This window comes from Python bivittatus, unplaced genomic scaffold (assembly GCF_059951505.1).
Source record: "Python bivittatus isolate LINGU-HERP-01145 unplaced genomic scaffold, Pbiv_v1 ctg000220_np1212, whole genome shotgun sequence".
NCBI lineage: Eukaryota > Metazoa > Chordata > Lepidosauria > Squamata > Pythonidae > Python > Python bivittatus.
In genome coordinates this window covers 13,315,712-13,341,635 of record NW_028277048.1, presented here as the reverse complement: position 1 = coordinate 13,341,635, position 25,924 = coordinate 13,315,712, and the positions used below count along the sequence as shown (strand labels likewise).

Below are 25,924 nucleotides of genomic sequence, written 5' to 3'. Positions count from 1 at the left end.
GATACAGCTATTTGTAGTGCATTAATTTGGGAAGGTCTTTATCTGTATAGGATGGCGATTGCTACTTTCAAATCACGATGCTAAAATGATAGTGTCACTAAGACACTGATCTAGGATAGTCTTGGTTCAAATCTCACCTCTCAGCCATAAACTCTGTGGCGTTAGACAAGCTGCATACTCTCAGCCATTAGCTGCCAATGGATCCTCACACCCATTAGCAATGTGGGGCTGCAAATACCACTGGGTTCCTTAGAGACAGAGAAGACTTGAAAGACTAGCTGCCTTAGAGACAGTGGGAGGATTATCCAAGATCCCATTAAATCCTTACATTCTATGATTCTGTGCGCAGATCAGTACCAGCCCATTATATAGTTCATATTAATGCTGTGATATTTAGCATAGATAAATAGATGAGAGAGAGATGATGGATGGATGGATGGATGGATGGATGGATGGATGGATGGATGGATGGATGGATGGATCAACAGACAGACAGAAGACAGACAGAGTGTAGATGGCCTAAGAGTAGAGAGACCCGGGCTCCAGTCCTCCCATACATGTGGAAGTTAGCTGGGTAACTTTGGGGCAGTCACTGTCTATCAGTCCTAGACTGGGAAATCAAAAAACATCTATTTACCATTTACCATAGTGGACATTTCAAAACAGAGAAGCTGAAGTCCTGGTGTGGAAGGATAACAGTGGTTTTTTAAAAAAAACATTTTGTCAATGTTTTGTTTCACTTGATCCCCATAAGACCTGAAGATAAGACATTAAATAACTGGCAGACACAACTAACCAATTTTATATGGTTTAATAAAAAAAGGCTTATTCAATATTTTACAAGATTCAAAAAAGCAAGGTAGATCAGCAAATTTAAAATACTAAATTTTAAATTACCAAGATAATTGGATAATTTAATTTATCGAGATAATTTAAATCGCCAAGCTAATCTGGATATTAGACTGGATTATAACACTCTGTGGCTGGATTGCTTCTGTGGAAGGAACAGGACCTCCGGATGGTCAGCTCAAATATCTTTGGTTTGATAAAAATAGAAAAGTACAAAGTTTAAGGGATCATTCAAGAATAAATAGCATTTTAAAAGTATGGGATAAACATAGAGAAAGAATTAGTCTAGATTATTGCCTCTTGCTTTGATATTAAACAGTAATTTCCATAATAGAGAATGTACAAAGAAAGGTAACCAGGGAGGGACAATAATTTGTTAATAAGATGATGAAATACCAAAATTCTCTCCTCCGAATTGTTAGAGCCACTTCACTGGTTTTAATATCTACAAATAAGCAGTACAGTTCAAAGGGGATTACAAAACCAAGATGGAATGCTGAGAAATTTGACAGTTTGAAAAACTTATCACACAAATTTCAGATCATTTATTGGAGCTGATCTATATCTTGAACTATGATTCAGAAAGGAAACAAGTCAAAGGCTATATGATTAAATGGACGCAGAATTTAAACAGAACAATTGATACGCAACAGTGGGAGTATCAATGGAAATAAAAATATATATTCACAGTTAATATTGCACTTAGAAAAAATTGGTACACATGAATGACCATGAGAAGGGACTTCCAATCCAGGAAAGGGTGCAATTGGCTCACCAAATGAATCTGTACAAAGGCTTTTTCAGGCCACAGCTTCTACTGGCTCTTCAAGCAGGAGCTATGTGTCCAAGAAGACCCACAAATTGCACACTAGTTCTATCTGAGGATGTGCAACTCCATTCAGAACTAAGGATGGAAAAATCATGGCACTGGAAGAACTTTGCATATATAGCCACTTGGTCTTTTCAGGGTTGCCTGTTCTTTTCCCTTCAAACCCCAACAACCTCCAGGGGCTGGGATGAGACCTTGATAGCATCACCTGGTCAACCAGGAGTCGAGATATATAACTGAGTATCATTGCCATACTGATGATACCTGATGCTGTGTTGACAGATCATCTCATCCAGTGGCTTCATGTAGATGCTGAACAGGAGAGGTCAAAGTGCCAAGCCCTACAGCACCTCACAAACCAGGGATTTGGGTTCAACCTCTCCCCCCTCTCAACACTGGTAGAAGCAGCCACAGAGAAAGGAGAACCACCGTGACACAATGCCTTCCACTCCCAATCCCCATAGTCAGTCCAGAGGGACATCATGATAGATGGTACTGAAAATTACTGAGAAATCAAAGAGAGTCAGGATGGCTGTACCAACTTCATCCAGGCTCCATCCAAGGTCATCAATGAGTGCAATCAGTGCCATCTCCACCTGGAGCCTGACTGAAATGTGTCCAAATAATCCACCTATTCTGAAGCTGCAGTCTGATAACTTTCTCAACCACCTTTCCTAAAAAAGGAAGGCTGGAGATTGGATGAAGACTGCCCAGAAGTGTTGAGCCCAGCAATGATTTATTGAAGAGGGGGAACCACCCCCTCATCAAGGATGACTACATCACCATATGGATCCAATCGCATGTCATCTCACATGTCATTGCATGTCATCCTCTTAGCCAACTAGGAGGATCACACACACACAAATGAGAATGTCCTTCTCCCATTGTTTTTGTAAAATCTGACAGAGTGAGCTTCCTTTGCGTTTTGTCTTGAGCAATGCCATCTGATGGAGCCTAGGAAGCAGACCTTCTCTGTTGCAATGCCTGCTCTCTGGAACAGCATGCCGCCCCACATCAGGTTTGGTCAGCCCTGAACCTGCTATCCTTTAAACAGATCTTGGAGACTGGGCTTTTTCCCCAGATCCTTGACTGTGTGGCCACCTAGACTGATTTATGTTGTATTTGTTTATGGTGTATGTATGTTCCACCTATTATGATAATCTTCTATTATTTTTATTTTGTGTACTGTGGTTTTGTTTTTAATGTGGATGCCTCCCAGAGTCGCTGTTGAGTTGGGCGCCTTACAAATCTAAACCCTTAATCAATAATAAATCAATGTAAATTTGCATTAATTACACTACTATACAAGTGTGGATAAATAATTTTCCTTAATATGCATAATGGTTAATGTAAATTCACTGAGAACATTTTTTTCTGAACATATATTTCTCTGTGGTCATTCTTTGTAACTTCCCCATTGCAGGCTTTTTTGCTGAAAAAACTAAGAATCCATCTGGGGTTAACTTTCAGAAACATATATTCATTTTCAGACACATCTCCCACAAAGAAATGTAGTGTCAGGCAGACTCTGACTGTATGTATGTGTGTCAGGCAGTGGATGCTATACAACCTTATTCTCCATTGTACCAGAGTTCATTTTACAGATTTTGGCCAACTTGCTTCATTTCCAAGGCAGATTTCACCTCCATTTTGACTGTTGCAAGATAGCAGAAAGACCTTCCTATCATGTGTGGCAGACACATATCTCAAGTGACAAAGCCAATCCAGGAAGTAGAGAAAGAAACTAAGTAAATGCTGTTGGCCAAAGTTCCCAAGATTCAACCTTCAACTCAAATCAAAGAAATAGGCTTTGATTTATTCTTATTACTAGTAAGACAAAAACTCCAGGCTGACACTCCAGCCACAACAAAGAGCCTCGATCTTTGACTCCACTCATTTTGATGAGAAAGCTCGTCAAATAATCTTTTGGCACCCATTCATACCTTCCAGCACACACACAAGACGATTCATGTGAAACAATCTTGTATACCTGTGCTTCCCATTAAACCTCTATGAAAGGAATCTGTCTATCTTTGGATTTATGTCCCATAAAGCCTTGCTTATGCAGACAATACAGAGGCTGCCCTGTAGATATTGCAGTTGCATTTTTCATGAGGAAAAGTTGAGCTGAAATGACATCTCACATACAGGCATTCACACTGTGGCCATCAGTCTATTTCTAGTTGTGTCTAGGACTTAATCCTGCATTTAATAAACCCTAAGGGTTACACCTTCCATTTGGGTAAATTGTTGAGCTTTCTTGCAAATGTTTTTACGTTCATCTATCATGTTTCTTTTCAGCGTTATTATCTTTGCTGTTCTCCTATGCTCGCTTTAATTCTGAGTGGCTGTGATGATCGGCATGATGTCTAAACGGGGTCTGCAAAAATCAGATAAATATGATTTATACAGATGTTTTCTTCTTTTTTTGACTTCAAGTCCGTTTTGACTCCTGGTGACTACATGGGCAAGTCCATACAATTTTCTAAGCAACATTTTTAGCAGTGGTTTGCCATTGCTTTCTTCTTAGGGCTGAGAGAGAGGGACTGGCCCAAGGTCACCCAGCTGGCTTCCACGCCTAAGACAGGACTAGAACTCAGGTCTCCCTACTCCTAGTCCAGCACTAGACCAAACTAGCTTCATACACATGCTTATTCTATATTAAATCCCATTGAGTTAAATGGCTTATATTTCCTTTTTTTCCAAATGTTTATTGATTAAAAAAAATAATGAAAGACAATACAAACTAAATTCAGAAAGGAAAGATAAAGAAAGAGAGAATAGAAAGTGTAAGAAAAGAAAAAATAAGAAAAAGAGAAAAGAAATATTTAAAGAAGTGACTTCTGATCTTCATCACAATAAGTACAAACATAGTAATTCTTCACCCCCATATATGGTTACATGCAATATCTCTTCTTCTCATAACCCATCCCTTATCCATATGTGAATCCATAAATCATTAATATTTCAGTCCTGGTATTAGCAAAAAGTCTATAAAGGATTCCAGAATTTTTTAGAAGCATGTCTTATTTTAACCTTGGTCAAACAAACCAACTTTGTACTCCTTCCTTTTGCTTCTAGCAATCTTGGCTCATATTTCCATGTAAGTAGCCATAGGCCTGCTGTTCTGCTGGGGGTGGATCTGTTTGAACTAGTTTACTCCATGCAAACTGGGGTGGAGACTGTGGGAGAGTTCTTGGGGATATTGAGCAGAGGTTTTTTTTCCTTCTGTTTACAAGGAAATGAGATGCTAAACAATGTTGTGCTCAATCACAAGCCCAAGGAAACTATGCATATTTACTCTGTAATAAATCCTATTCCCAGATAAATATCTAAAAATATGTGCTGTCTCCAACCTTATTGTCCCCACTCACTTGAAGAGGGCTTGTATAGTATCTGCAAAAGATACAACCCCACTCTGTCTTGATTTTCCAAACTCCTCACCTGTGTGATGAGCCACCATGAACAGAAGAAGTCTATCATGGCAAACATTAACTTTCTATGCATGAAGAACAAGGGGAAGGTGAGACCAGAACGGACATGTTTATCCTAGCCTCTCTGAAATAACAGCAGTAGCTTTATTCTTTTCCTTGTCTCATTTTCAGCCCCTTGGCTTTCTGCATCTTCACCCTTTTGCCCACTTTCACTAATATTTTCCTCTACTACTTGCTCACTTTCAATAGCAACTACTTCTAGTACCACATTCTTAGCGAAGGTACGGCCACCACCACTCCATCATCCCCAATTCACAGGTGGAGGGAACCTCATTTAAATATAGGAGATATAGATATCTGGGGAAGAAAATGTTAGATATGTGTAGCCATTTTCCCATGATCTGGAAAGACTATCTTTTTGTAAACTACTCTTCCTTGGGATCTGCAGGGATGATGTTGGGTGGCCATTGTTGACAGCTATTTAATTTCTCCCATCCCAGTGGAATCAATGGGAGGGAGATTCTTTGCTGGAATTGCAGGTAGCTGAATGCCCCCTTTTAGGTGTTCCATCTGCATTGGTTTGAAGATGGAATGGATAAACCAAGAGACCACTGTACTGGCTTATCTGGGATGTGTCATCTGTGTGGAATATCATGTTTGCATCAAATCCTAAGGCCTTTTAGCTGGCTTAATTCAAGGATAGATTGCTCTTAAAAAAAAAAAAAAAGCTTGGAGCTCCAGATTAGGTGAATCTTAAACAGCATGGCATTAATATTAAACAATAAGGTCCTTAAGTTGTTTTTGATGTTTAAGAGCATGCTTCAGACCAGATGTCCAAAGCAAAAGTTGACTAAGCACAATAATCAGCTAGGGATTCTCAAATGTAAGGTTTAAACTCGGTGTGCTGTTTTCTTACAGCCCTAATTGTCTCCTTACCACACACACGCACACACACAAAGTAAAATGAAAGGAAACAGTTATGAAATAATGGGTCATAGTGTTTGCAATCTAGCACAGAGGACTCTGTCAACCCATTTCCTTTTTACAACACGAGGAAGAATTATGTAAACAGTATTACAAGGATCCCTTCTCCAGTATTTCTCACCCTTGGCAACTTTAAAATTCAGCCCTTTCAAAATCAACCAAGAAAAAAATATATATAGGCAAATATTGGGATCCCTACAGATGGAGCTGCTCTTTCCCAGGCTACCCTAGGCTGGGAAGAACCAGTCTCTTGATTTAAAAATAACCTGTGTTACTTTCTGGGAGAACAGCAACACTACCAGCTTTGTTACAGAAGCACAATGAAAGGTAGGCTTATTTAAAGGATGTTAATGAAAGAATGACAGATGTGAAACAAATCTTGCCTGATGCAGAAATAGTGGAATCAGAAATACTGGATTAAAAAAAAAGTGTGGATTACAAAACAGAGAAGATATTTAGTGGAAATACAAGTGGCAGGCCTAGAGAATGACCCAGATAAGGACTTTTTACTGAATATACAAAAGAAGCTGGCTGAAGTTTTAAAAATTAAAAGAGAAATGCAAATGATAAACCAAGAGAATGCCTAGATAATGTCTTTTTATTGGATTTATAAAAGAGGCTTGTTAAAGTCTCAAAGAAGCCTATGCAATGGGACAAAGAAGAAGAGAGATCAAATCCTACGACAGTATTTGAATGAATTAAAGATTACGATTTCAGAGGTAAAAGGAAGGAATATAAAATTGGTTTATTTGATCAAGGTTAAAATAAGACATGTTTTTATGAAATTCTGGCAACCCTTTATGGACTTTTTGCTGACACCAGGATTGAAAAGTTGATGTCTTATGGATTTGCTTATGGATAAGGGATGGGTTATGCGAAGAAGAGATATCTGTTTGTAACCTTACAGGGTGTGAAGAGCTACCAAACTTGTTTATACTTGTTGTGAAGCAGATTGGAAGTCATTTCTTTATATGTTTCTTTTCTTTTTCTTTCTTTCACTCTTTCCTTTTTCTTTTCTTTCTTCTTTTACTTTTTCTTTCTTTGAACTTTTTTCTTTCACTTTCTGAGTTTAGTTTATATTGGTTTTTATTACTGTAATTAAAATCTTTTACATATATATGAAAGCACATTGTTGTGGATGCATGAATGAGACCATAGCTTCTTCAAGGGGTTGCCAAGGGGTGCAAATCCATTCCAAAGCACCTTTCCTCTTTTAAATCCAGATCACCGCACAACCCTATCTCTCACACCTTTGCTTTATCTCAAACCAGCAGTCCTGATAGAGAAGGGGCACCAAATCGAATTATAGCTTCCAGGAAACCAAAGGTAGGAAGACATGTTTGGTTTGGAAAGAGATCTGGGCAGCACTACCCCATTTATAAATCTAAGCTGAACTGGGCAGGGGTTAAAGGGTCAGTGAGCAATAGGACATTTAGGGGTGGGCTGAGCAAGACCCGCTCAAACAGCTCAGTGCTCTTTTTATATACTGTACAGAAATCAGAGCCTACCTCAAGGGATGGTCAAAGCAAGCTCCCTTCAGGCAGATGAGAGGAAACTGAGTGCTGGGTTGATGGCCAGTATGTATCTCTTGCCTAGTCTCAGTAGGGAAGAGATGACTGATGTCACAGTAGGATACATGACTGGCTCTGTGACCTCACAGCCAGACCAACCGACCAACCAGCCAGCCAGCCAGCCAGCCAACCAACCAACCAACCAACCAACCACATATTTTCTCCCAAAAGCAAAGACTCTGAGGCAGTGTTTTTCAACCTTGGGAACTTTAAGAGCATGCTGGCTGGGGAATTCTGGGAATTGAAGTCCGCACAGCTTAAAGTTGCCAAGGTTGAGAAACACTGCAATAAACAAAGGGGCTAGTAATACAGCACCTGCAGGATGGGTTTTTTAAAACTTTCTAGTGTAGTTAAGAGCATTGAAATTCCCTGGCGGCCTCTGATCCAAATACTAACTTGCCATGCTTAGCATTTTCAGGATCTCCTCCTCTCTTTAACATCTATATGAAACCCCTGGGAGAGATCATCCACCAATTGAGGGTGAGGTAACATCAGCATGCAGAGATACTCAGTCACACATCTCCCTCCCAAGTCCAATGCAATGGAAGCCCTGACCAAGCGTTTCGAGGCTGTCAGGGTTCTGGACCAGCAGCAACCAGGTCAAGCACATCAGAATGACTATTCATTAAGAATCCCACTGATTCTGGATCATACTATCTTTGATTCTCAGTGAGGTTGCACTCTTTTGTGGAGAGCAGGCTCAGAATCTGGGGTTGCCCGTCTCATGGCTCCTGCTGGAACAGCAGCTAGAGTTGTCAGAGAGGGCTTTTGACTAGTTGGAACACCAATTACAGACTTACCTAGAACAGGAGGCACTTAAGATGGTCACTCACCCATATGGATTACTGTAATTTGCTTTATGTGGGGCTGCTCTTGAAAACCTCTTGGGAACTTCAGTTGTAGCCCATAGGATTACTGGACAGTCTCTAATAACACCATTGCTGTGAGAGCTGCACTGGCTACCAATATGTTTTCAAGTGCAATTCAAGGTGCTAGTTATTACCTATATAGCCCAATGTTGCTAGGATATTTTCAAGACTGCCTTTCCCATATAGATCCCACCTAGCCAATCCATGGGCACAGAGTGTAATGGTTTGTGGGAATGACCTTGGGAGATAGGACGAAGAGCCACAGCCAGGACAGCGGTCAGATAAGAGGCAGCTTAGCCCACAGCAGGAATGTGGGCATGGCAAACATCTTAGAAGGGACCCTCCCTAGTTTCTTGGGCTGTAAAGGTGACAGGGAGAAATGTACTTTCAGACTTGCAAGCTTCTGTTAATGTAAGCTTACAATAAAGTAGAATTAGTTCATCTGGACGTGCTTCCTGTCTGGACTACCTCGCAAAGCTGATACAGAAAAAGCCTACTGAAGGTTCTCACATATTGAGAAGTGGGATGGGAAGGGCCCCAAAGGCAGGCATTCTCTGTGGTGACCAACCCCGCCCCCCGGAAACATTTTGACCACTAGGCAAGGGGGCCTCCAACCTTCACGGCCTTCCAAAAGCTCTTAAAAACCCATTGTTCCAGGAGTTCTTTGGGACTTGATCTCTGAAGAGCTCCCGGTGCCAGAAATGTTATGTTAATTATAATTATTTAAACAGTAATTAGATATTATGCTTCTTTTATTCTTATTGTTGTCAGTGTTGCTATCAGAGTCGCCTTGACTAAAGCAGTTTGCAAATTCATACATAAGTACATAAGCTGCTGCTGAAGATACCTGAGTCAAGGTATGGGCTCTGTGCTCTAAGGCAGCTTCCCTTATTCCTAATTGTGTGCCTGTGTGTCCCCCCAAAAGCTTCTTCAACCCAGAGCAAAACTCAGTTTCTGCTGCTGACTTAAAATGAGCATTCAGCCAAGAGAAACTCACTTGGGCAAAGAGCAATTAAGACATCCTGGAGAGACTGCTGGAACTTCCCTGATTATTCAAGCCTACAATTATCCTCAGTGATCTCAGCTGTATCATTCTTCCCACCTTTTGGAGGTTCATTTGCGTATCCTTGGGTGTCACTTCATTTGCAAGTTTGAGCTGTTTGAGAAGATGAGTATGAAGGTTCCCATCATTAGGTAAGACAATCACAAAATCCAAATTTAAACCTCTCCAGGGATGTGTGCAACAATCTAGTTATTGTTGTTACACCCATTATAATCTAGCAAGACAAGAATTATGATACTAAAATAGGCAGCTGCGGGAAAAGAAAACATATAACTCAGGAAGGCGTGGGATGCCTAGATCCATCTGCATCTAGAAGAAAGCCAAATACGTAAAATATATTTGTCCATGTTATGCCATCAGTGTGCGTGCCACTTTACATGAGTAAATAAAGGGCCATGCACGCAGATGGCATAATGAAATTAATAACTGCTGTCACTGTAAGGAGATAGTGAAAGGGTCAGAACAGAGGGAAAAAAAGAGAATTCCAGGAAATCAGCTATGGTTAGAGGTTTCTCTTCTCCCTGCTTCCCAATTTAAATGACGGATAACCAACAAACCAACCCAATTCAGCTTTCAAACAAGTGTTCTGTAAGCTGTAAGCTGGGTGGGTTCCCTTAGCACCCTACCCTTAGGGGATGTCACTATTTTGGGGACAGACTTTCTGCATTGCTCTCCCCCCCCACAAAAAAACCCCTCTGCTTCTCTGGAATAGTCTCTTATTGGAGATCAGATTGTCCTCTATACTTTTTGGTGTTCTGTACAGCCACTAAGACCTGGCTGTTTCAACAAGCTTCCTGGATCCGAAAGACGGGATGGTTCTGCCCTTAGGGGAATGTTTATTGACTATGAGATTTCCCAGCACTAAGTTCTTCTGGTTTTGTTTTGGAATAATTATTATTGTGGATGTTATTTTTTTTTCTGATTGTTTATCTTTTTTAACCTGATTACTGCAAGAGGTGTGGAAGCTGCTCAGAGTCACTTACTAACGACAGCTCTACAGCTAGTAAATAAATAAATGAAGTTGGAGCCAAGATACATTATCAGGGTCAGAAATCGTAGGTGCGTCTCTTCTCCCTGAAGGCAGATCTACTTCTGAAAGCGAGAAGATAACAGCAACTGGTAGTAAACTAGTTGTACAAGCGTCATGACACTGCACGCTTGTACGAAAGGCACAGAGCTTACCATTGTGGCAGCATTATATTGCTTTCAGCATTTGGACAAAAGCATCGGATCCTGCCAATATCTCTGCACTGAAACCAGCTTCTACATGATCAAGTAAACTTGTAATAACTTGGAGAAAGAACTCTTGGACTCTGCCTGACCCTTGGCAGAAGGGTATGGGGACCTCTAGTGGTAAAAGAGTATCCTGCAACTACATTTTGTTACATATTAATGACATTCTCAGCAAATTATAAATATGAAAAAACGTAAGTGATAATGCTAAAACAATAAATATATTAATAAACAGCACAGGAAATATATGATAAGCAAACTATATAAAAGCCACCGAATCTTGATGCTGGTACCCCCAGTACAGAGCAGAGCGGAGATCAGCTGTGCCTTAAGGCAGATCCACACTTAAGTTTCAGTTGCTCCAGTCCTGAACTCATGCTGGCTTGACTCTAAGGAGGCTTTTAAAAAGTCCTGTCCAGACTGAGACACTGTGGCAACCATGTGCCAATATTTAGTCCAGGTCGCAGGGCATTGGACCATTCGCCTGTCTGAGAAGCAATTGCCAATGCACACACACATACATACAGTACATACATATATACATATGTATATATTACACAGAGACTATAACATCCATAGGGGTGAGAGGGGATTTTTTTTATATACTTCCTAATGTTTTTCCGTATTCACAAACACCCATACACACACCCATACACACACACACACATACATACATACATACACATATATAAAAATCCCCTCTCACCCCATGGGTGGTCTGTGTCTTCCTCAATCTTGGGTCCTCTACCAGAGGCCTGGGAGTTTGAGGGTTCTCCCAGCTTAGGAGTCACGGCCCCGAGTACTCCTACCACCACTGGGACCACTTTGGCCTTTACTTTCCACATCCTCTCTATTTACTCCTTCAGGCCCTGGTGCTTCTCCAGCTTCTCATGCTCCTTCTTCCTGATGTTGCTGTCACTTGGCACTACTACATCTATCACTACCGCTGTCTTCTGGTCTTTGTCTACTACCATGACGTCTGGTTGATTGGCCAGTACCTGCCTGTCTGTTTGGATCTGGAAGTCCCACAAGATCTTAGCTCTGTTATTCTCCATGACCTTCTGTGGAATCTCCCATCTGGACTTGGGGGGGGGGGGGGTTAGCTCATACGCTCTGCAGAAGTTCCTGTACACAATGCCAGCTACTTGGTTGTGCCGTTCAGTGTATGCTGTTCCTGCCTGCATCTTACCCCCTGCCACTAGGTGTTGGACTGTCTCTGAGGCCTCTTTGCACAATCTGCACCTTGGGTCCTGTCTAGTAGGACCCAAGGTGCTTCTATGGATCTGGTGCTTAGTGCCTGTTCTTGTGCTGCTATGATCAGTGCCTCAGCGCTGTCCAACCCTTTTCAGCCACTGATAGGATTTCCCAATGTCAGCCACCTCAGCTAGATAGTACATCCCTGCACTCTTCTGGACAGAGAGCTCAGAGGTTGTTCCTCAGATCAACCAAAGCCACTCTCCCACCTTAGGAGTCACAGCCCCGAGGGCTCCTACCACCACTGGGACCACTTTGGCCTTTACTTTCCACTGATATATAAAAATCAAAGTGCACATATATGGAGACACAACAAAAAACTTTTTAAAAATCCATTCTTACTACTGTATTCATTTCTCCAGGTTTTTTGACCCACCGTTAATTCAACAGTTGCAGCAACCCAGTCATGGTAACTCTTGCCTTGTAAGTCAAGCACTGCTGACTGAAACCCACTAGTAATGATGTTGTTCTTGTTGTTATTTCCAAGCTTCTTACTTCCCCCTTTATTTTTTTAATACAAACAAACAAATTATTTATAACATCCCCCCCATGAGAAAATTTATTCAGTGACGACTGTTGGATCTGTCCTGCAGGAGAAAACGTCAGCACTGGGATTATTATAATACTTACAAACATGCATAGCACAGTAGGACTGTTTCATTGGTTTAATATATGCAATTGCCTTATATGATTAAACTTTACATTTTTCTGTACCTACAAAGGTACCTTGTTTCCTACAATGGCCTTTTAAAAAGCTGACTGGTCACTCTCCCATCTTAGACTATTCTGACATGAGAACTAAGGTGTATGCTCCAGGGAAGGCAACCTGTGCTTCCTAATTCACTCCTCCAGCCTCAACAATCAGCTCTAGAAACTCCTTCCACTGGTACAAATTGCATTCCACACACATTTTAAAACTTATCTTATTTTAGAAACGTATTACATTTTGCCCAATTCTATAACATTTGCTATTGTATTACACTAAAATTCTGGAAGCAGAAAATAACTTTTGCTCTGTGTGTGTGTAACAAAAATGTTTTATAAATCCTGAATATGAATGGCGAACAGAGCAGCAAAGGGAAGGGGCAGAGTTAATTTCAAAACAGTCATTGCAGTGCTTTGAAATTCTAGAATCCTGGTACAGGTATCTGTAGCCAGCTTAGAGAATGAGAAACAAAAATAGTTTGAAGGAAGGATTAAGGGAAAGGAGAAGTAAGTGTGGAAGGGGAAGAACAGGACAAAATCAGAGAAAGAGGTAAAGGAAACAGTGAGTTAAACAGCGGGGGATAAGACACGCACACAAACACACACAGCAGGATCTGCAGAACAGATCCCAATAGAAATTAAGCATCTGAGTTTAAACCAGATGTCCCTCAGATGTTACAGACACTTTCCCCCCCAGGAAACCCTTATATGTCAATATGGTTTCTTGCTGTTTTGAACTTCTGTACATTTATTTCTTTTGTACATTAAATTCAATATATTGCTGCTTCATTCATTCATTCATTCATTCATTCATTCATTCATTCATTCATTCATGTGCTTTTATGCCACTTCCAACAGAAGTATCCAAGCAGTTTAGAAAAGCTGTAGAAATAATAATATCAACTAAAATAAATATCCATGTAAGTCCAGCATCAGTCGTAATAATAATTACCAATGCTAACATACATTCTCAGGACATACTCCATCATCTCCTCAGTCCCCAAGAATTGTTTTTCCATTCCCCTTTGGGAAAAAAAGGGGGGTCTCACTCAGAGATAAAGAACTTAAAAGATGATAGGATGCCTATAGTATGGCAACATCTCATGAAATTACAGGAATAAGCCATGTCTATTCCATATCCAAAGATCCATTTGGAAACATTTTTGTGATACAGGGGCGGCCTCTGTCTCAAGGGGTGAAAACATGTCAAAGAGACACTGACGAGGATATCATGAGCAATGAATAACATCACCTGGATGTCCCATGGAACGTCCCACTCCATATTCAATGGTTCATCTGGAACCAGCCCTAGTGATATGAAGAGGTCTCACTGGTGAGAAGAGAAAGACTTGACTGATCTTTGGCTGGCTGGATGACTAGGGGAGCATCATTGAGGCCCCCTGCCTGGATTCCAGGGTAGAAGTAAGGCCGAAGGGTCTCAGAGAAGGAATCTGAGAAGGTAAAGATGTGGGAACCAGTATCACCATTATAGAAGGAAACCTCTCCTGCTTCATAGTCCAGGAAGATGCCAATCAGCTTTGGGCTTGATCTCAGCACTAGTTCTGTGAGGGGGGAGGTAAGGGCTGCGTATTCATCCCCATTCCTCAACCACACAGTCCAGAACCCTATTGCCGGTGAGGGGGTGAAGATACCTTGGCGGCTCACTGATTCGTTGCACACTCCAAGTGTCCAGCTGGACTTGTGGTCTACACAAACCACCCAGTAATGTTTTCCAGATGTGAACTGCTCACGGCCCATTAAACAAGTGCATGTTTCAAAGCGAGACAAGCTCTTGGGCAGATCTTGCTTCTGATCCACCACTTGAACACTGAGGAGATCATCTGATAAGAGCAGGTAAGGATTGGCTGTCTCAGGATCGAAGGTCACCGATGCTGAAGGCAGAAATGGAAATAATCAGGATTGCTCCTGTTTTTCCAGTCATAACATATGAACATACGCAACTGTCAACTATTGGGCCAGACTCTTAATTCTTAATTAATTAATTCTTAATCCCCCCCCCATCCCTTATAATCCTGTGATACTAAGGGAGAAAAGCCATCCAAAGCCCTAAGCTTCAGGGTCAAAAGGGGTCTTGAACATGGGACCTAATCCAATACATTAAGCATAGCACTATATGAGTGTCCTTCATTTACCGTTGTATCTTTGAAATGACTCCATAAGTCCAGGGACATCATATGAGTCTTGCAACTCTATCAAAATTGGCTGCGGTTCTTTCAGAGATATTCCTTCACTCCTGGGGAGAAACATCATCAGTTATGCCACAGAAGTCAAAAGCATCATGTTTTAGTCCAGGGTCAATGAAAATGATTAAATGCAGCCCTTTATCTGTTTATTTGGAAGAAAACTTTGATCAGGATTTATTTCAAAATTAAATATGCAAATAATTGTCTAAATTAGTATACTGACCTGCTCAAGGTCTTTTTCACATCCTAGAAGAAAAAACACAAGTATGGTAAATGCTCAAGTACTCTTTTTAAAACTTTGCTGAAGAAACATATAAGTACAGAATTCCATTGTTAATGCTGCTCTGTCAACATCCTAGTAATTGAACTGTTGTTTTTTGCAGGGCGGGTGGATAATTGTTATGTTTCTAGCCCTCAAGGTACTAAAGAACGAAGTCCAGGAAAAAGTTGGGGAAAAAACTAATGCTTTCAGCAGCTTTGCCATTTACTTAAAATAGAGCCTCAGAAGTTCTTGATCAGACATAACATAGTATTTTGCACAGGACTTGGATCTAGGATATAAGTAATTCACAGTTTATTTGTTTATCAATCAATGTGTATGCTGCCTCAGTACCAAAGTCATAGCGCTCAGAAAAAGCATAGGATGTGATAACAAGCAGAAAATGTCACTTCCCCAGGATCCAGTCCTATTACAAATGCAGTCATGGAAGCTTCTATTACAACTGTAAAATTCTAGAAATGGCAATGAATCGATGCTGCACATTCTGTCATTCCATATTCCATCCTTTCATAGCACCGGTTCTGGAACTATTCCATGATTTCAGTATTATAGAGACATTCGTACTAGCATCATCTCACCATTACTGCATAAATACCCAGGGCGCACAGGACAATTCTACACCTCCCTGCTGCTTTCAGATACCAACCCTCCTACAACATATAATGTTGCCAGGATCTGCCCAGCAGCATGAAAATTCATATGATGATGACCTGTGCCATAAACTAGTCTAAATGAACATCTAGTTCGTCATAGTAGAATGCTCTGTAACTTGATATAGTCTGCCACATGTTAACCTTTATGTTCCCCTTCACCCATCTAACGTTCCCGCCCCTCCTTTCAATTCTTTTAGACTCTTGTTTTGTATATATACTTTCTGTTTTAATACATATCTTCCAGCTTTTCATAATTTTTCTTTCCGATTCCTTTTAGATAAATACTTTCTATTTTATCTCTTTTAGCTTTTTATGTATTGTCTATGCTTTTTAAATTGACTGTACCCCACCCCCTTATGCAGGGCTTTGGCTGTAACAAAGATTTGATTGATTCCATGATTAATGATACAAGAAACAAAGCAAAAATAATGTGAAAATAGGGCATGAGAAATGATTGAGCCCTGTAGCCAGAGGACACGACTAGTCTGCTGAAGGTAGCAATGGCTTTCTCTTGCTCCTTTCAGCTGGCCATTCTGAAGGACCTCACTTTCAGCAAGGAGACAGCTGGTTCCTGACACTTCTGTTCCATCTCCAAGATGAGGTTTTGCAGCCCAGCACACTGCCCAAGAAGGAAGGCCCAATTCATCTCCAGCTTCTTCAGGGTTCCCAGCTCCTCCTCTTGAAGATGCTTCAAAAGCAGCCGCTCCTCTTCAGCCATTGCCTGGCGGCGTCTTTCAAACCCTGATTTGATGAGGGCTCTGTGTTTCTCGACTTTCTCCTAGCAGGGGGATCAAGAGAAGGCAATGCTGAGCATTGGATGAGTCAAGCTAGCTGGCCTCGTGTATTATTTCTTTAATAATACTAACCCCCATTCAGGCAGTAACGCTGAAGCACCTGCCCTTTCTAGAAAGGAAATCATCCATTACAGAGCATATATAAGTCCTTTCAGGATCATATTAATGTCCATCAAGCATCTAACATGACACACGGGCAATGGATATGTAATACATTCATTAGAGATCCATTTTAGTGCAACGTGGATTCCCGCACATCCAGATGGCAACAACAAATGGAGTCCCCTATTGCCCTGCATTTGCTCCTAAAAATTTTCACTCAGGCTAACCTAGTTTGTGGAAAGTTATATAAAAGGAATGTAGTTTTGGGAAAAAAGTAATAAATAAAGACTGTTAGTACTAATACCCTTGTGCAAATGATGTGCTGCACATCATTTACATTGTGATGGAGATGTGCTAATTTGGATATCTTGCCTCTTTGTTATTTTTTTGTCTTTGATTACCACTTCAGTGAATTTACCTGGGGCACACTTTAAGCTGACCAGCCTATCCCCAATCTTTCCTGGTTCTTTTTACAATTGGTTTCACCTTGGCTACCTTCCAGTCTTCTGAACCCGAACGGAGGGACAAGTTACATAGTTTTGCTATGATACCAGCAGTACTTAAATAATTGTCACCATCTGTACTTCCTGGTTTTCATGTTCCTAACCCTATTTACTATTTCTTTCCTAGCACCATGTTGTATATACATTTATACTTGCAACTGCTGAAGTGCAGCAGTTATTGTAACAGAGTTGCGGTTTGTCTTTAAAGTGTTACAAAACAAACCTTATAACTGGAAGAAAGTAATATGTCTATCTCTCCAGAATTCTTTTTCCTGGTGAGTTTTGAGTCTCACTGCGTATTTTTAGCTGATAATTGGTACTTGGTAGTCCATATCCATGCTACTTAATTAATTTTAAATCAGTGCTGAAAGACGAATTGGAGATGCATGTAGATTGTTCTTCAGTTTGTTCTGAAGAAAATAAGTTTGTTAGTGCCTGAAAATCAAATTGCTTTTAAAAGCACAGCTATAGGAACTTGTCCAGAAACCTCAAACTTGTCTACGCAAGCCCAGGATTTTGTGAATCTCCTCTGAAGCAAGGCGATTTCCTTTCTGTAATCGCTTCAGCTGGAGCAGCACCATAGTTTTTCTTTTAATTGTAAAGAGTCTTACGTAAATGTGTCATTCTTCCTGCTTCTGGTGTTTAGCCACATTCCTTAGTAACTGAAAAAGCAAAACAATGAACCGCTTGAGAACTGTGGTTCTTTCACAGCTAGAGTGACGTACACTTGATCCAACCCCCTAGACAGGGATCAAAAGTCTCTGAGAAAGTGTGGAATATCTCACACACAAACATGTCAGGTCATCAGAACCAGCTCCTCACACTTGTGGGACCAGAAGGTTATCAGGGCGGCTTTGAGGCCTCCAATTTCAGTGATAAAAAACGGTGCATCAACAATTTGAGCAACTGTGGACTTTCCCAACATCTGAGCCAAATACCTACTGGCTGGTTCACTTCTGGGTTGTAAGAGACAGTTGCAGGACATGAGGCACACACACGTGCTGAGAGCATGCTGGTACTTCTTACGTCACTGAGAATGAGGAACCTGCCACAGAAATCCATCACATCTTTGTCACCTTTTGCCCTGCTTCTGTTCCTCATATAGGGCTGTTCCTCACTGCCCCCAACCACTACACAAACAGCCCCCTGTAGCTGTTATTTTCCAGCACCATGTTGTATATAAATTTATACTTGCAACTGCTGAAGTGCAGCAGTTATCATAACAGAGTTGCGGTTTGTCTTTAAAGTGTCACAAAACAAACCTTATAACTGGAAGAAAGTAATGTGTCTATATGCCAAATACCTACTGGCTGGTTCACTTCTGGGTTGTAAGAGACAGTTGCTGGACACGAGGCACGAGGCTCATGATGTTGCCTTTCTCTCATGCCCAGTCCACTGAGGCAGCATGAAGTCATCTACAGCTATTACAGTATTAAAATAGTCTTTTCATCCTTCACCTGACATGATTTTTGCTATGGCAAATTTCATGTGGTTGCTGATACAGTCAGAGTTTAGGGTCTGCCCAGCTCCTATTAGTCACCTTAGGCTGTGGTGGGTACCTCCCCTCCTCCAGCCTCTAGAAACTGTCCTTCCATGACCATTTTGGCTTGGCTGTGAGATACCCAACTTACATAGAGGCAACTGCTTGTATAATACCTGGCCAGAGCTGTCTAAAGGCCTGGTCAGGCCTTACTCAAACTCCTTATATACTTGGGTTTAGCACTCTTTTGAAAGAGCACTAGATCTGTGTTTAAAAATCAGACATAGTGCTCTCTTGAGCCAGGTTCTGCCAGCTGTATGTTCTTGGTCCTGTCACCAGTGAGTCCATTATAACATTTCCTTTACTATTGCTGGCAAAGGATTTCACATGGTTTTACTTCTTACTGTTTCTATTACTTTGGTGGGGAAAGCAATGTCGTCTACATGAGTTACTTCCAGGTGCTGCAGCCTCAGGCACTGCTCTCAGTACCGCCATGACCTTGTAAGTTATTGATGGCTCTCTTCTGCTTCATCCCCTCCTTGACGTTGTGAGATCCGTCAGTCTATTTTTGGATACTAGTTGAATTATCTTTCAGAAGAATACTACAGCTGCGCAGAGATATAGCTCAAATGACAGGTAACAGATACAGAACACCTCCACACCTACAACCTGTGAGTGGGCAACTTGACAGGTGGCTAAACTAACCATCCTAAGCACTGACCTACTCTTGTCCATCCTGACCCACCGTCTATTAAGGACAGGAGCTCTTGGTTGTTCTTCCCAGGGGAGCTGATGCTTCATGGGAAGAGACACAAAATAGTGCTCTCTTCACTTAGCCTTCATTAAAATGATAACAACGGGGCCACTTGCTGGCCTTGCTCCTGAGGGATAGAGCATAGGCATCAGCATTGAGGGCACCTTTCTACCGGCCCATGGAATGCAATATAGCACTTTAATGTGACCGTCTAGCTGTTCCCTTAATATTTCTACTCTTTCATGATTAGTAGAGCTGAGCAAATCCTTCCTTTGGGATCTGCAGTGCAAAGCTGGAGCTGCTCAAAGACTTGGCGTGCAACCCGGTTGAGCCTTTAAGAGGCTGCAGCTGCTTTTGCATCTTCTCACCACAGAGCTAGCGAGGCACCTGAAAGCACTTCACTGAAGGATCTGCACCCAACACTATTAATTAGGAATCAGGGTGAAAAAGAGCTAGTTGGAGTCAGGGGGGACATGATAGGGGCTTGCCTTCCACTGGGAGGTTTTCTCCTCCTCCTGGGCTTCCAGATTTCTTGCTTCTGCCAGCATTTTTCTGAGAATGTCTGCAGCTTCCTGGAGCTTCATCTAGGAAAGAAAACATACGTATGAGGTGTGGGAGTAGGTGTATGCCTACAGCTTCAGTCTAACATACTGTCCTGGGAAAGATGGGGGAAACTATCTTAGCACAGGGCTTGGGAACTTGTAACCCCCTCCCCAAACTACAGTTCCCAGCAGCCTCAACCAGTAGGGCCAATGGTGAGGGAGAGGTTGTAGTTCAGTAACTTTTGGAGGAGCACAAGCTCCACGCTCTTCCTTAGGGATTGTCTCTGTGTGAACAGAGCTTCTCTAGCAATTGTCCCTATGAGACTATCATCTCAGTGCAGGAACTTCTGTCCCACAAGATGATGCTCATGCTTCAAGCCTTGTCCTGCTCTCAGGTCAAAGGGGATACAGTCAATGAAAGCACCCATTTATATAAAGTTGGTTTATCTCCTGCTTATTTAGGGAGGGTCACTTATTTGGAGTAAGATGCTCCACTTTAAGTCCCAGCTCAGCACAGCAGAATGGGATAGAGATGAGGAGGGAGGGAAAGAAAGAGATTCCCCCTTAGTCCCAAACGGTCAAAGCAAAACACCATCATTTCTTAGAGGAGACAATAAGGATATCACACTGGTTTTAAAAAGAGAAAGTTGAGAAAAAAGAAGGAAGTGAAGAAGGCAGTCAATAGTGATGGAACCTTTGCGACCTTAGGCAGTGGTTTTGGTGGTCCAGCTTCAGGCCTTGAAAACAGTAGGACTGATCTAGAGGGATAGATTGTTGATAACGATTTGCCCTTATCGGGTGCTAGCTCCAGATTTCTACGGGATAATTCCACTGAACCCATTAGAGCCACAGAGGTAGCCATGCCACATCGAAAACTAGCCAACATTGATCTCAACTGTCTCACAGTCCACTGATTTGTAACTATATCTAACAACACATGATATTGCTAATGTAGCCATTCAGCAGGATAATCACATCCAGGAATCCTGTAAAGAGACAGGTTTTTCAGCATTGCCAGCTAGGAATATATAGATAGTGGCAAATCTGATCCATTTTACTGCCTTCAGATTTCTGCTCTAGCAAAACTTATACTCAGTTTGTTAATAAATTTGCTCGTCGCTATAGGAGTAGACAGTGATTATTTTTACTTCAGAAAATAGGCAAAATCGTGGGATTCTTGGCTTTTTCTTTCTTTTCCTAACCAAGTGCCACAAAGTTATATCAATGTAGGGCTCTTTACAAAGACTGCTGCTCTTGTCCAGCACTTCATGGAGAAATCATGGAATTCTGAAAATAAATAAACCTAAGTATCACATTTATAGACTGCCAAATTCCTAACGACTCTTGACTAATATTTACCTATGTTTACTAATGTCACTACGTCCATGCTAACATTCATCCATGGACCTACCTAGAGCAAAAAATCTAGATATGCTCCAAGGAAGGTTTTACTGTCAACCCATCTCAGTTCGGACATGTCACATATGGTTGATAGGAGAAGGTTACCAACTGGAGAAAGCAGTTACTGGAGAAATCGCTGGGCTTGGAGACAATGTTTTAAACAACTTTTCTATCTCAATTTGACATTAAAAGCATAAGCACAGAGCTAATCCTATGAAAATACAGCCATTCCATTCTCTGATAAGAGGAAACTATTGGTAAAGTGTTGTCAAAGCTATGTTTCAGAGAATGAAGAGCTTTACGACACCTTTCCGAGGGCTTTTCATCTGGGGGCAAAACAGTTTGACCTGGTTTTCTACTTCCTGAAGAAAGGAGAAGATGGAGGTTTCATGATAAAGGCTGTGAACTGTTCAGATAAGCATTCCTGTCTGCAAATCCTTCTACTGCCACTTGTTGTTTTTAAAAACACAGGAAAAGAGAATAAAAAGTTGGCAACAATGATGTGAGCTCACTGCTGCTGCAGACAGAACAATCTTACCACAATAATATGAAAGAAGGAAAGAAAATGTGGATGTCGAAGCATTTTTAATGAATGACATCAGTGCTCCTATTTATTTTCCAGCTGTGTTCCATCGCACTTTAGCAGCTGATATATAGAAACCAAGGGAGAAAAAAAAACTTTTTTCTAATTCATTTTGTCTGTCTGCTCAGGAAAGCTCATTCTGCTTAATTCTGGCCAAGTTGTAAAAGGAAGCCCGGAAGACCCACACCAGCCATGTAAAAGGAATATTGCTGAAAAATATGCTAGCAATCCTAATTCCTAAATGTAATGCTTAGAACCACAAGGATTAGGGAAAATTTGCTGAACAGCTGTTTGTAGAACATTACTGCCCTCTACTAAGGTCATAACAGAGCTGTTTCTAGGTTTCTATGAATTCGTTAAAAATATCTACTTTTTCTTTCAGAACATTAATTTTGATGTTCAGTGCCTATAGTGTCCCCAGTATATAAGTTTAACTTGGCACCAATATAAGATTAAAGCAATTAGCAAGTTTTTGGATTACAAAAACATTTTTTCTAGCATTTATTCAGTCACGGACTGGGAAGAGAAGGGAAGGGGAAGGGGAAATTTGGCCTGGAATAGGGAAAGGATTTTGTTGGGTGTTTTGCTTGGATTGTACAAAAATGAGCAGCTCAATTTCCCACAATTTTGAGGATGGATGTATAGGAAAACTGTACAATATACGCTTCCAAAACAAACAAACAACACCTTCCCAAAAACTCACACTCCTGGAAAATGCATCAAGCATATTCATCCTCATAATGAGATGCGATCTGCTTTGTAACATAACCCTGCTCAGTACATTCTTCTTTCCCTCCACGCCCATGTTCGATATGGCCTTTGGGAATAAAAAAAAGTTGCATAACCTTGGGTTATAAGATGCTGATCTCCTTAGGAACTATAGCTATTGTAGGAAGCTGGGATGTGTGATTTGGCTAAAATTAAACAGAGTGGCTGATAATACTCAGCTTACAGCGAGGGACTTGTCTGTCTTAACTTTTGGCTTCATTGTTATTGTTGTTAGAAGGCTGCCAAAGGGGGCAATTACTTGTTTAAGAGGGAGGGAAGTAAGCTTGTGGATTTCATTAGGAGTCCCCCTAGGTTTCTCTCCATCCCAGTGCTGCTTCTTCATGGCTCAGAAATAAAACAGCTAAAAGCAACATCCTCTCTGTAAGCTTGTAATGTTGCATGATGAAGATAGGGGGGTCTCTCAGAGTCCAGTTTGGTTAGTCTAGGCTTGTTGCATAAAGATAGATTGTGTCAAAGGCTACAAAGGAAAGAGAAGCAATAGCATCAACCTTGAAAATGTTTCCTGCCAGCGTTCATTTGGAAATATCTCAGTCATTGAAGGCTGCAAGTATTTTCATCAGATCTGGTTCTGGGAGAAGCAGGCCAACTTTGAATTATAGGCAGCATTTAAAGAAAGGCAAGGACAAAATTTGAAGGGAATATGAGGGAATATTGGTTAGAAATATGTGCAATTTTGAAAGAAGCTAAAAGAGTTTCAGGCTAATCAAAACAGCATGATGTGGGTCAGAGAGGGTCTCAGAGCAGCTGATGTGTAATAGTTTTGAAACTAAAAGTGCCTGGATGGGAGGCCACAAGGAAACCCATGTGTGCTACTTCAAGGATGCTAAAAGGGCAAGAGGTGGAAGGAAACGCTTCCCCTCCCCTTCTTTTAATGTTCACAAAACCTCTCCCGGTCCTTGGGTAGATCCATAGAACAAGGATGGAGATTAGTTTTCCCAAGCAATATGCAGTAAGGATTTTGAGAGAAACAAAATTAATCCTGCATTATGTTCAAAAAGCCTAACTCATGTCTTGGCGAAATTTCATAGCCCCTGAAGGCCACGGTGGATGAGACAGTAGTAGTCACTTCATTTGTCATTTATGCATCTGTCTCCACCAAACTAAAATCAGGAGTCATGGAGGGCTTTTTTAAAAACAAAAAAGAGAAGCATATAAGCACAGGCGTTTGGTAGAAGCCACAATGACATCACATGCAGCACAATATCATTGTGCAAATAATGCAAATTACATCATTTGATGAAACTGCATATCATTTGCATGTGACATCACTACCTCTCCAGCAGATGCCCATTGATGTAGGGAAGAACAGTTGAATCCTGCCTGGACAATTTGAATCTAAGAGCGGTAAAAGTTTTCTGCATCTATGCTTTATCTATTTGTTGGCTATATAGCCCATCTTCTCCCCTGAAGGAGGCTTACCTGAGAAGTCTTCCCTCCATAACAACAACCCTATGAGGCAGGCTGGGCTGATCACGTGTAACTGCCCAAGGTCACCCAGTGAGCTCTGTAGTCTACTGAGGACTTGGACAGACAAAGCAGGCCAGCCTGTCCTCACTCGCAGCCCTGTTTTGAACCCAGACCCAGCTTCCTCCTTACCTTGTAGTCATGAGCGGCTTCCTCAAGGGGCAGGACCGAGTGCTTACGATGCTCCCGAGATTTGTCACACACCAAGCAAATGGGCTCCCCGTCATCCTGGCAGAAAAGCCGCAACTTTTTGCCATGCTTCTCGCACAGGGCCTCGACGAGTCCTTGGCTGGGCCTCCGAGCCAGCCGCTCGATGCCCTCCACAATATTGGCCAGCTGCTTGTTGGGGCGGCAGCTGCTTAGCAAGAACCCCGTCCGGCACTGGGGGCAGAGAGCTGCCCCGGTTGCGGAACCGGCTCCTCGCTTGCAAAAGTCCGAGATGCACGCCTGGCAGAAGTTGTGGCCACAGTCGATGGTCACTGGGTCCTTCAGATACTCCAGGCAGATGGAACAAGAGACCTCGTCCTGAAGCCTCTCCATTGGGTCGTCCAACAAAGTAGCCATGTCTGCTTAAAAGATGATTAAAATCCGCCTGAGGGTGGACAGCAGTCTCATTTCCAGAGCACTATCAGCACACGAGGGAGTGGTTAGATCGGGGAGGAAGGTTTGGGCAAGAATTTCCTCCTTGGAACCCTTCCACCCGTTGCTTTCTGTTGTTGACATTTTTCATTCTGAACACACAGAAACCAAGTCTCTTTTGAAAGGAAATAGAAAGGGGCGGAGAAACAGGGCTTAAGCCAAAAGGCAAAGCACCACCTTATGTGATTTCCCAAACAAGGTGAATAAGTTTTGGGCATGCAAGACCAACAGGGCTGGGTTTCTCAGACTTCTGCAGAAGTCTGTGTGATCTGTAGTCTCTTCCAGAAGTCTGGGGGATGAGAATCGTGCCTGGCTATTGAGGCAAGCATTGGGGGGTGGGGTCGGGGGAAGAGAAGAAGGGGGAGAAACAAAGGCACTAAATTTCACTAAGAGAGCGTGACCTACTTTTCCAAAAGGGTGTCAGCCCTTGTTATTGCCATGCAGACAAAACAGCTAATTCTCTTATTCAGGGAAGGGTCTTCCCATGAGATCTCAGAACAGCCCAAACCTGGGAAGCTCCTGGGAAATACACTCAACTGAGAGCTGCATCTAATACTTCCAAGAAGAGGTATGCACAAGGGAATCCCATGCACATATTTTTCCTGCAGGAATAATTCGGACAGAGGTGGCATCCATTTACCATTGCTTCTAACAGCAAATTCAAGCACTGACTGTTAAAACAGTCCTAGCATGCTTCTTGAGAAATCATATTTTTGAAGAAACATGTCTTTTCTTTTTAATTAAAAGGGTCCCTGGTATCACCTTTCAGAGTTGCTGGGAGTTGGGTGGCATATAAATGATTATTAATTAAATATTAATGAAATATTAATGATTAATAAAATTGTTATTATTTCCTCCCCCAGCAGAGAAGCCCTGCAACACAGCCAGGAAGTGTAGTGAGAGTTGGAAAAGAAGATCAGAATAAATGCTGGATTGATTTAGCAA

General features: G+C 41.6%; 1 protein-coding gene across 3 annotated transcripts; it reads right to left on the bottom strand.

The window, feature by feature from the left end:
- Positions 1-810: 810 nt before the first annotated feature.
- LOC103063288 (E3 ubiquitin-protein ligase TRIM58-like) lies at positions 811-25,272 on the bottom strand. 3 transcript variants are annotated; one of them, XM_088137926.1, is made up of 7 exons: positions 24,473-25,272; positions 20,050-20,145; positions 16,476-16,706; positions 15,219-15,241; positions 14,945-15,045; positions 14,444-14,683; positions 811-14,242 (listed from the first exon to the last, which is right to left on the bottom strand). In XM_088137926.1, the coding sequence occupies exons 1-7, from the start codon at positions 24,902-24,904 to the stop codon at positions 14,100-14,102; spliced, it is 1,266 nt and encodes a 421-aa protein (XP_087994052.1). In that variant the 5' UTR covers positions 24,905-25,272; the 3' UTR covers positions 811-14,099. The 3 variants fall into 3 exon arrangements, with proteins under 3 accessions (XP_087994052.1, XP_007437656.1, XP_087994053.1); XM_007437594.3 differs by having other exon boundaries at positions 811-14,683; positions 24,473-25,099; XM_088137927.1 differs by lacking the exon at positions 16,476-16,706 and having other exon boundaries at positions 811-14,683; positions 24,473-25,103.
- Positions 25,273-25,924: the final 652 nt, after the last annotated feature.

Coding starts and splice junctions, on each gene's coding strand:
- LOC103063288 (XM_007437594.3), bottom strand. CDS start 24,904: ATGGCTACTTTGTTGGACGACCCAATGGAGAGGCTTCAGGACGAGGTC. Junction 20,146..24,472: donor AAGCCGCTCATGACTACAAG/GTAAGGAGGAAG, acceptor TTTCTTTCCTAG/ATGAAGCTCCAGGAAGCTGC. Junction 15,046..15,218: donor GTGAAAAAGACCTTGAGCAG/GTCAGTATACTA, acceptor GTTTCTCCCCAG/GAGTGAAGGAATATCTCTGA.